Source organism: Terrapene carolina, unplaced genomic scaffold (assembly GCF_002925995.2).
Source record: "Terrapene carolina triunguis isolate 2854851 unplaced genomic scaffold, T_m_triunguis-2.0 Scaffold191, whole genome shotgun sequence".
Classification (NCBI taxonomy): Eukaryota; Metazoa; Chordata; order Testudines; family Emydidae; genus Terrapene; species Terrapene triunguis.
This window is the reverse complement of record NW_020664542.1, coordinates 840,639-851,793: the sequence shown is the minus strand read 5'-3', so window position 1 is coordinate 851,793 and position 11,155 is coordinate 840,639. Positions and strand designations below refer to the sequence as shown.

The 11,155-nt window shown below is 57.8% G+C and overlaps 1 protein-coding gene across 1 annotated transcript in view; it reads left to right on the top strand.

Annotated features, from left to right (window-relative positions):
• The first annotated feature begins 183 nt into the window (after nucleotides 1–183).
• LOC112119355 (receptor-type tyrosine-protein phosphatase V-like) overlaps nucleotides 184–11,155 on the top strand; it is a 29,475-nt gene continuing 18,503 nt past the window's right edge. Inside the window, exons 1-11 of the mRNA XM_029912128.1 lie at nucleotides 184–447; nucleotides 2,440–2,712; nucleotides 4,813–5,085; nucleotides 6,386–6,658; nucleotides 7,117–7,395; nucleotides 7,618–7,752; nucleotides 7,853–8,063; nucleotides 8,525–8,592; nucleotides 9,368–9,494; nucleotides 9,851–9,898; nucleotides 10,613–10,706. Of these exons, the coding sequence (XP_029767988.1) occupies nucleotides 315–447; nucleotides 2,440–2,712; nucleotides 4,813–5,085; nucleotides 6,386–6,658; nucleotides 7,117–7,395; nucleotides 7,618–7,752; nucleotides 7,853–8,063; nucleotides 8,525–8,592; nucleotides 9,368–9,494; nucleotides 9,851–9,898; nucleotides 10,613–10,706 (1,914 nt within the window). The 5' untranslated portion in view covers nucleotides 184–314. The remainder of the gene's footprint in view (nucleotides 448–2,439; nucleotides 2,713–4,812; nucleotides 5,086–6,385; nucleotides 6,659–7,116; nucleotides 7,396–7,617; nucleotides 7,753–7,852; nucleotides 8,064–8,524; nucleotides 8,593–9,367; nucleotides 9,495–9,850; nucleotides 9,899–10,612; nucleotides 10,707–11,155) is intronic.

The following is an 11,155-nucleotide window of genomic DNA, read 5'->3' as shown; positions in this document are numbered from 1 at the left end:
CGAGGCCATCGGCATCTTCCCGCCAGCCCCAACAGAGCCCGGTGGGGCAGATCAGGGGCCCCAGCCCAGCTCGGATGTGCCCGGCTCTCCCCCGGCAGGCCCTAGCTATGAGGCTGGGCTGGGCGGTCCACAGTTGCAGGCGCCGTATCCTGAAGTGTTTGGTTTCACCCCCAGGCCCTCTGGCCCCTCTGGCCGTGCGTGTGGCAAACCAGGGGTACCCCGACAGGCTGAGCGCGTCCTGGGGAGCAGCCGCCGGGGGCCGCGAGGGCTATGTGCTGACCCTGTATCACGTGGGATCGGGTGCGGTGGCAGCCATGGCCGTCGCTGGGGAGGACGCCCACAATTTCACCTTCGCAGAGCTGGCCCCAGGATACAGGCACTCGCTGGAGGTGGTCTCCATCGCCGGGCCCTACAGGGCGGCTGCAGCCAATGTCAGCGACTGGACCTGTGAGTGCTGGGGTTGTAAAGGGGGGACGCATCAAGGGGGCGCTGCTTGCAAATGGAGCAGGAGGCCCTTGCAAGCGCAGAACAGCATCTGGGACGCTGCTGAGTGCTGGCAGGTGCTCAGATGCCAGCCGGTGACATCAGTGGCTAAGGCAGGGGTGGGCAAACTATGGCCCACAGGCCACATCCGGCCTGCAAGCCGATGTAATCCGGCCCTCGAGCTCCAGCCGGGGAGCAGGGTCTGGGGCCGCTCTGCGTGCATGTGCTGTGGCTCTGCACAGCTTCCGGAAGCAGTGGTGTGTCCCCCCTCCGGCTCCTACGTTTAGGGGCAGCTAGGGGGCTCCGCGCGCTTCCCCCCGCCCCAAGCGCCGCCAGTGCACAGGAACTGCAGCCAATGGGAACTTCAGGGGTGGCGCCTGTGGATGGGGCGGCGCGCAGAGCCGTCTGGCCACGCCTCCGCGTAGGAGTCAGAGTGGGGACATGCCGCTGCTTCCAGGAGCTGCTTGAGGTAAGCGCTGCCCGGAGCCTGCACCCCTGAGCCCCTTTCTCACCCCAACCCCCAGCCCTGATCCCCCTCCCACCCTCCGAACCCCTCGGTCCCAGCCTGGAGCACCCTCCTACACCCCAAATCCCTCATCCCCAGCCCCACCCCAGAGCCCACACCCCCTGCCAGAGCCTTCACCCCCTCCTGCACCCCAATTTTGTGAGCATTCATGGTCCTCCATACAATTTCCATACCCAGATGTGGCCCTCGGGCCAAAAAGTTTTCCCACCCCTGGGCTAAGGGGAGGTGGGCTACCCTCCCCTGCACACTGCCCCGTTCCCATGGGGAGAAGCGTGTGCACACCGGTGTGCACACACATACACACTCACACAGACATGCACCGGATATACACAGCCACGTGCCCAAGGACACAGAGAGATGCACTCTCACATAGGTGCGTGCACATGGACAGAACGTGCCTGCACTGACGTGCCCGTGTGCACGATCACACAGATGGATGCACACGTGGATGGCACACGCTCACACACGTCCACTTACGCAGACGTGCACACATGGACACCTGCCTGCTCACACACATGCTAAGCTTTAGTGTGTACAGAGACTAAAGGTTCAAGGGCTAGTGAATGAGGATATTGGAAATGAGTGGCTGCATATCAAACAAAATCAGAACACGCTTTCTAGAGACTAAACTTAACTACCAAGGTAACCTCCAGTCTGTCGACGTTTTAGCTCACCCAAAGTTCTCTCCCGCCTTTCCAGCCAGGACTGCCAGCCCGAGACCTGCATTCGGGAAGTGAAAAGCGCTGTCCTTTCTGTTCTTCAGTGAAGGTTGCCCGGGTGTTATCTTTGCCTTCTAGAAATACCCCCTGCCCCGTTCATTGTCTTTGCTCCCAGACAGGAGAACCCCCCCCACCCCCGTACTCCTTTCCTGGTGATTTCACAGCTCTTCGTTTAACAGTTGACTTTGTATGTAAATGGGTGTCTGCTGTGTTAGCTTAGGGTGCTTGATTCACATTGCGACAGAGAGGGAGAGACACTTCTCAGCCTGGTTTCCTCCTTTGCTGGTGACTAATCCCTTGATATAGATTTCCAACGTATACATAACTCCTCACATAGCATCTGTGCTGACCTTTCACAGTGATGGTGGTGACAGAGTGACACCGGCTTTCATTTCAAACTTCACCTGACAGTCTTTGGGGAACCAGAATCTACAGACCAGAATCAGGAGATTCCTGTAACCCTCTTGCCAGGTGGCGTTCAGAAGTTTGTGGGTCACAGGCTGTCACAACAGGGGCAGATGGCAAAGTAGCAGCACTGCATGGGGTGCAGATCGAGGAGTGCAGGGAAGTGTGTCAGTGGGGGGAGGGATGTGTGACAGCAAGGCCCCTCCTTACCCTCAGGACACACATACCATGCAGTGCACTGTCTGTCATGCTGAGGATCCCATTCGCTCTGCCCCGTTTGTGATATAAGATCTGATGTTTCCCCAGATCCTCTGGCACCCCCTAACATGTCCCTGATGAATCAGGGGCACCCCGACAGGCTGACCGCATCCTGGGGAGCTGCGGCAGGGGGCCGGGACGGCTACACGCTGACCCTATACCACGCGGGATCGGGTGCCGTGGCAACGAAGGTCTCTGTTGGGAAAGACACCCACAATTTCACCTTTGTGAACCTGGCCCCAGGAAGCCAGTACCTGCTGGAGCTGGCTTCCACAGCTGGGCCCTACGGGATGTCTGCGGGGAACGTCAGCGACTGGACATGTGAGTAGCGGGATTTTCATGGTGAGCCAATCTGAGCCTTAGACGGGTTCCCCAGCAGCTGTCAGCAAAGCATCTGTGAGTTCACAGCCCTGGGAGCCAAGCAGAACTGCTCCGCCCTTCCCAGCTGTGAATCCCAGAGATGGTCTCTGGCATTGATCAGTGAGTTCCCAGTTCCCTCTGGATCCTATGATGTGTCACCAGACCCGTATGCACTTTGGCTCTGCAGCTATGTGGGAGCCGGAGGTGAACCTAGAACCAGGGGGCATCTGCTCAGTGAATTCAGGATGAGTAAGCCGAGACCCACCCCGTTGGAGGATTGGGGTATGACCTCATACTTAGTGGCCATGACGGATCGAACCTGTGTCTACTCTGGAAATCGATTCTGTAAAATGAGCCCTGGGGTTATTGTCTTTCATTGATTTCTGTATCAAATCCACTCAGTTTCACAAGCAAATGGTTTTTGTTTTCCCCTAACAGCCAGTCCTGCCCACTCAGCCTGGGATCTGAGAGTCAAGCTGGGTTCTTTCCATCTCATGCCTCCTCCCCAGTAACCAGGAGCCAGTTGATGAGTATACAGGATTATGTCTCAGTCACAGGTTACACCTATAACTCTCCTCACCTGCGTCCGAGTTTCTGAGGATGATGTGCATGGAGGAAAGAGGCCGGCTTGACTCTCAGGTGACGGGCTGGTCGTTAGAGAAAAGCATCTTTATATGTATAAACTGAACTAATCTAACTGGGATTCCTTGAGACACAATGGCTGTGAGACCCCTGATGCCCGTTTGGCCAATCTTTGAGTTGACCCGCAGGCCGCACTGGGAAGGATCTGGCCCTTGCTAATAGAACTGTGGCCATTTCCAAATGCACTGAGAGGGGAGCTGGAGAGATTTAGGGTCAGATGTGCCTGAGGGGCCCAAGACTCAGGAAGAGTCACTGGGTCTTAGGCTCCTAAGCCCCCTGGGTGTTTATGAACATTTTACCCATAATCCTCTAAAAAGCAGCTTGAGACCCCAAACCATTAACAGAACTACACCTGCTGACAGACACACACAATCAGATCCCCTTGTCCCTGTCAGCCTGCTGCGTCCTGAGTCCCTTCTGCCAGGGGGTGCCATCTGTGCCCTCCCCCTGGCCCATTTCTGCTCCCCGTTCTGCCTTAGGGACCGCGCTGTCACCTGCCATTACATAGCCCTGGTCTTGGGGCCTTGCGCTTCGGCCATGTTGAGCTGTGATTTGAAGGCTAAGTCGCAGCGGGTCCCTGGATCCAGTACGCGCAGCTCTTTGGCGCCTGTGCTCAGAGCCGGGCATGTAGCTGATTTCTTGGTGCGGGAGGCTCACAGGGGATTTTGCTGCCAGTTTGGCATCAGTTTGACACTGAAGCTCAATCAGCAGATGCCCTGGGGTACACCTGGCCAGATCTAACAGAACAGGGGGTAAGGGGGAGTGAACCCCACGGCACGCTCCCCAGTACAGCTGTGTTAAACCCTCTTGGGCTGAGCTCCCGGCTTGCAGGACACCCATTACTGCTGTCTGGGAGCACGTGGGGCGTGGGCAGAGATGGACTGGAGCTGCCTCCCAAGCAGTGTGTGTGTGTGGGGGGGGATCATGTTGCATCCTGAGAGAGGCTGCAGCAGAGTATGCCCTGCTGCGAAAGGGGTGTGGGGGGTTGTAAGTGGGGCACAATCTTTTCCTGGGGATCTCTACACAGGGCGGTGCCGAAAGGCGCAGTCTATCGCTGCACTGAGACAGCTGGGAGCCGCTGTAAACTCTTCCCCATTTCACAAACACATCTGGGAAGGGTCAGGGCTGCCTGTGCACGTCCCCCATGGGACGTGGCCGCATCCTGTCTCCACAGGGATCGCTGCACGGACCCGAACTCAGAATCAATAGCACCTGGGCTGGTGGGGGAAAGGAAATGGGAATCCTCTGCCCTATTCCTGAACTGGGAACGTGTCACCCACCCTCCCCCGGCAGGACATGAGTGAAGAAGGCAGTTAAAGCCAGGTGCATTTAGCTAATGATAACAGAGGCAGGCCTGGGTGGCTGACAAACCCCTGCTAGTGCATGCAGCTTTCATGGTCTCTCCTGGTGTTTCCCCAGACCCTTTGGCACCCCCTAATGTGTACCTGACAAACCAGGGGCGCCCCGACAGGCTGAGCGCTTCCTGGGGAGCAGCCGCCGGGGAGCGAGATGGCTACACGCTGACCCTGTACCACGCTCGAGCGGGCACGGTGGCAGCTAATGCATCTGTGGGGAAGGATGCCCACAAGTTCACCTTCTCAGGCCTGGCTCCAGGACACAAGTATTTGCTGGAGGTGGCCTCCGCGGCTGGGCCCTACCAGACGTTCGCAGGGAACATCAGCGACTGGACGAGTGAGTGGTGGGAGTCCCAGCGCTTTTGCCCGGCACATGAGATACAACGCTGCCGAGCTGGGTGGGGCTCTGCACACGGAGCAGTGGGCTGGGGCGGAGGAGTAGCTAGTGCTGCTGTGTGACAGCTTGCGGGCTGCAGGCACCCTGGAGGAGGTGGGTTTGGGCTCTGGTTTAGGAAGCTGATGGGGAGCCGGCGGCCCCTGAGGACCCCAAAGTCCTGGCTAGGGAGCAGCCAGTGGAGACCCTGCAGCCCAGGATTGCTCTCTTTGGCCAGGCATTCTGGGCTTCCCAGCGTCCTTTGCTCTCAGGGCCTTGCACCATCTGCAGCGAGCGCTTTTAATCGTAACAACGCAGCCCCAAAGCCATCATTCCTCCCCAGCCAGGGAAGGGCCGTTTCAGCCAGACCCCTAGCGCATGCCTGCAAGGTGTCGACGAGGCCAAGAACTTAGCGAGACTCCAGCAGGGATGGGAGCCTCCGGGGCTAAACCTGTGTCTTTGTTCCAATCTTTCCAATCAGGAGCATCAAACCTTCAAAATAAAAAATGGCATCGGTGTTAGCAGACAGCGGGTTCAGCTTTCAGTGCATTCCCAACGTTCTGATGGACTTTTTTTCTGCAGCCAGGCCAGTCTAGTCAAGAGCAGCTGAACGTTAGGTGCCCGAGCCTAGATTTAGGCACCTTCAAAAGCCCCTAAGTGGGTTCAGAACCCAGCTCAGGCAGGTGGACATGCACTAGCTCGGCAGGAGCCAGCGTGCCAAAAATAGCCGCATGGCCATGGCAGCACAGGCAGTGGCTCTGGCTAGCTACCTGAGTACGTACCCTGGGGGCGGAGGGATTATATCACTGCCACCCTGCTATTTTTAGCACGCTAGCCTGAGCAGAGCTAGTGCGTGTACGTCTACCTGCATGGGAATTATACCTCCCAGCTGCTGGATAGAGGGGCTAATTATCCACGTTGCCTTTGTTCCAGCTCAGGATGGTGAGGGGAGCTGGGTGTTTCAGCCGAGATGAGCGTTTAAAGGGTGACACTTCCTGGTAGGAAAATAATCTCATAGGTAAAATCTGAAAGAGTTAGGAAACTAATTAAAGAGAGGAGTCCAAAAATGTCTCCGCGGGCAATCTGAGACTGTAACGTGGGAAGGACGTGAAGAATAGCAGCATAGAAATAAAAGATCTGCCTTAAATGAAGACTAGAAGGATTGTCTCCCATACCCGACTGTATTGCCCTGGGGTGGGCTGGGGGTCGATGTGGCAGACTCAGGAAATGACTCTCTCTCCCTTGGATTGTTTTTATAACGTAGCCCCTCTGGTTCCAGCGAATCTCTCTGCGGTACCCAGGGAGAGCCGCACAGTGCTGGCCGTGTCCTGGGGCCACACCTCCAGCCAGCAGGATTACTGCCAGCTGTGGCTGCGGGATCCTGGGAACAACACGCTACCACAGAGGCACACCCTGGCCGGGGGGCAAGTCCAGCACTTCTTCCGGGGGTTGGTCCCAGGCAGAAATTACTCGGTTTCCCTGAGCTGCGTGGCTGGGCCTTACTGGAGCAGCACGGGTATCTTGGTGGTGCCAATAGGTGGGTATGGGCCTGCGCTGGGCGGGAAGCTGCAGGGGCTGGAGAGCGCAGCGGGTGTGTGCAGGGCAGGGAGGGGGGTGACCTAGTGACTGGAGGGAGATGCCCCCACGGAGCCACATTGCCTGGCATCCTGAGAAATAAACCTGATTCCACAGAGAGTCTTCCTTGGCCTGGTCCTCCTGTGACATGTCTCTCCCCTGCAGGCCCTGGGCACAGCCACACCGGCCCCTGGCCTCCCACGTGGCCCCCAACCCCGGCCCAGCCTCACCATCCCTCTTGCAAAGGCCCCGGCCAAGCCACTCCAGCCCAAGCCGGGGTTCCTGAGGCCCAGGTATCCAGCTTTGTGCCTTGGCACCGCGCAGGCATGGAACTGCTGTGGGGCACACGGCCTGGTTCGGGGCTAGAAATGCCCCCACCCCGTGCGGGGTCTGCCTAGCTCAGGGTGTCTCCTTTCTCAGCGCCTGATCCAGTGGAAGATCTGCGGTGCCAGCCTGACTCCAAGGGCTTTTCCCTGAGCTGGACCTTCCCTGCTGGAGACGTGGAGGCCTGCGAGCTGGCGGCAGAGAGGCTGTCCGGGGGCCCCCCCCAGGCTGAGGCTCGGGTGATCGCTCCCGGGAGCAAGACCAGCCTGTGGGGTTTGGAGCCAGACTCTTCATACCGAATCAGCGTGAGCGCAGTGGGCAGGAATGGGCTGAGGAGCCGGGCCGTGACTCTGGTCTGCAACACATCAGCAGAGGGTAGGTCTTCCCACGGCCCCCAGGAAGAGCTGCCAGGTCAGGTTTGCTGGTTAGCTAGCAGGCCCTATTCCAGAGATCAGAGCCCCTGAACGCGGAGCGGGGGCTGGGGCTTGGGACTGGTTTGTAGTGAAGCTGCTGTGCTGGGGCTGTGGGGCGGAACTGCTCAGGACCGAGCCAAACTCCAGCTCTAACCCCCCTGGGCCGGCTGGGTTTCCATTTCAGTCCTGCCTCCGCCGCTACGAGCAGACGTCCCGCAGGTCGAGCCTGGCTCCAGAGTTCTCATCTCCCCTGACACATTCAGTGAGGAGAACGGCCGGATCGAGTACTACGCCGTCATCGTCACCAGCAACGAGTCGTGTGAGTGCCCACCTCTCGCCCGCTGCGCTGAGACCCGTGGCCACAGTTCCCCGCCGAGGTGTGGGAGCTGCTGCTGATACGCTTGTGTCTTTAACTCCAGTGTCGAGGCCCACCCAGGAAATCGTGTCCAGCACCTGGTACGATCACTATTACGGACAGGAGGACTCCTACGTGGCTGTGCTGCTCCCCAATCCTTTCCATCCGGACAAGAGGAGCACTCCCCAAACCTGGTCCGTGCCGGTGGGAACGGACGAGTGTGGCCAGTCCCGGGAGATCTGCAATGGGAAGCTGAAGGCAAATGTTCAATACAGGTGAGCGCAGGAGGGGACCCCTGCTCTGGCGGATGCTGGCAGACAAGTGGGGGTGGAGGGGGAAAGGGAGCATGGCTATTTGGTGAGAACAGGGCTGCAGCTCCCTCGCACCCCAAACACATAGGCCAGGGGGGCCTCAGTGGGACCAAGGTGGCTGCACTGGGCGGTGCTCCGAGGAAAAGGCTGGGAAATGTATGAATGTCCAGAAACCTTCCCCACCCTCCCACATTTCAAAATTCCCTGTAGGAAAATCAGGGGACAATATCACAAACCAGCTCCCGTGTAGTCTTCCTGGCATCCATCTCCCCAGCTGGCCCAGACAAGCACCATCTCATTGCTGGTTTCCATTTTCCCAGCACCACGTTCTTTCTGTATGGGGCTGGAAATCCAGTGGCAGGGTCAGGCCAGTCCTGTTTCCTCTGAGCGGCTGGGACTAACCTCTGGTCTTGGCTTTGCCATAGGTTCAGCATTGCTGCTTTCACCAAATACGACCTGGTGGATCCTTCTGTGTCCTTCACGGCGTTTTCAGGTAAGGCTGTTCCTCATGCTGCTTCAGCAGTGGTGTTACTAGCTATCCCCTCTAGCTGTCTCTGCTAGGGGAGTTCCTTAATTGCTGCCAATGGCAGGGCAGAAAATCTCAGAAAGGAGCCTAAGTGTAGATTACATTTAATAATAATACCTAGCGCTTGCTTGGTCATCCGTGGATCTCAAAGCGCTTCACAGCCTTTACTGTATTGAGCCTCACACCCTGTTGTAAGGCAAGGCAGGGCAGGGCAATCAACCCCATTATACACATGGGAAACTGAGGCACAGAGCAGCTAAGGCAGGGGTTCTCAAACTGGGGGTTGGGCCCCCTCAGGGGGTCGTGAGGTTATTACCTGGGGGGGGGGTCACAAGCTGTCAGCCTTCACCCCAAATCCTGCTTTGCCTCCAGCATTTATAATGGTGTTAATTACATTAAAAAGTGTTTTTAATTTATTAGGGGGGGTCACACTCAGAGGCTTGCTATGTGAAAGGGGTCACCAGTACAAAAGTTTGAGAACCGCTGAGCTAAGGCATTTGTCCAAGGCTGCACAGGAAGTCAGTGGCAGGGCCAGGACTTGCTCCCAGGTCTGCCAAGTCTTCAGTTAGTGCCCTAACCACTTGGTCCTCCTTCCCCTGTGATCCCAATGTCTGGCGATCCTGGCTGTGAAGCGGGGTGGGCGACTCGCAGCGGGAGTGTCTGGGTCAGTTTGCGGAGCCCGGCGGGATCTTTTGGAATGCACAGTATAAATGCAAAGAATCCCCGTGGTCTTTGTCTTCAGCAGCTGGAGCTGGCGCAGACCCCAGTCCTGTTACAGTGCCAGTCGTGGCTGGGATTGTTGCGGGCTTTCTTCTGACACTTGCGGCGATTTTCGGATGGGTCTACTGGAAGCGGGTCCGAACGAAAAGGTAAGGGAGGCCCGTCTCCCAAGGGATGAGATCCAGGATGGGTGACATCCCTTATGCTTTCCTTTCAGTGGGTGGGAAGTGGTAGGAAAAGCTGCTGAGAGCGAAGACAATGCGATTGGCCCTAACCGAGCAAGGAGCTGACCGACAGCATGTGTGTATCAAAAGGGGTGGCCAGGTCCAGCATAGCAACTGTGAGCTGTTGGGTGTGATGAATCCACTGAAAAGTTCCCCGAGTCATCTGTGTAAGCGGGAGGGAGCCGAGCCCTCTCCCAGACCCTCCCTGCTGCTAAACAGGGCGCTTGGCCCCAGCCTCGGTGCTGCCAGGATGGGTGACATCCCTTATGCTTTCCTTTCAGAACCAAGAAGAGTAACTTATCGCAAGAAATGGCCACGTACAGCTTGAGGTGAGTGTGCTGCTCCCAAAGCCGGGCGCTCTCCGGCAGGGCCAGGCGGGTGTCTGGGACTCAGGCTGTCTGCTTGCCTACCCACATGCTAGTGCTCCACGATAGGCCACAAAGGGAGCAGGGCTGTAGGCTGCTCCAGAACCCGGGCCCCTGCCAAGCCGGTCCATCGGGTCTCTTTTTAAAGTGCCAGCAGGTGCCACGCCACTCACCTGCTAACCCTTCGTTATCTAAGTCACTGGTAGCTGTACTGCCAAGCCCCAGCTGCCTCTGGGCAGATTCCCGTGTTGCCAAGTTCCGTCACAGCCTTCATCGCCCTGAAATGCATCCAGTGCTTAGTAACCAGTGCGCTAACACAGAGCGAAGGCCAGGCCCCTCCATGGACTGGGAACTCTATGCTACTACTTGGGGGAAAAGAGAATCCCTGTTAGCTGGGAGTGCAAACGTCCTTACCAGCCTGCAGCCTAGGGACTGGGAAGAACCCCTGCCACAGGAGGTGGGACAGGCCGACTGCCATCGCTCTGTGGACGTCCCAGTGCGAGACAGCACAGGGGACTGAGGTGTCACAGGTCATTAGGTTTGGGGTTCAGAGATTCCAAGGCCAGATTATCTGGGCTGACCTCCTGCATAACCCAGGCCATAGGACTCCCTCGAAATAATTCCTCTCCAGGGCGGCGTTGTCTCCCATTGCCAAGGGCACAATTTTATCTCCTGCAGAAATGTCCACCGGCCGATCCCCATCCAGAGCTTCAAGCAGTATTACGAGGCGAAGATGGCAAACGCCAACCACGGCTTCTTCCAGGAGTTTGAGGTGAGTGTCGCATGCAAGGAGAGCGTGCTCCTGGGGACGCCGGCAGTGTAGACGCGCCGGCAGTGTAGACGCGCCGGCAGTGTCACGTGAGGGTTGGGGAGATCACTGAGCGGTTTTGTGTTCGCTGGGTACAACTGCACATCAAAGGGGGTGGGGAGGGGACGTAGCAGGAGAAGCAGTTATGTCTACACTGCAAGTGGAGGTCTGATTGTAGCGTGGCTTGGCGTGCCCGCCCCAGCTCTATTCTAGCTAGCGTAGGTAACAACAGTAGTGAAGTCATGGTGGCCTGGGCTGGCAACCGGAAAACAAGCCTGCTGGGGACCGTGGGTGTGCACTCGGGTCACCAGCCCGTGCGGCCGCGTCTACACTGCCGCTGTTACCGGTGCCACTTCCATTGCCCCCGAGTCTGGCGCACAAAGTCACAGGTGCTGGGGCGCTTTTATGGGAAG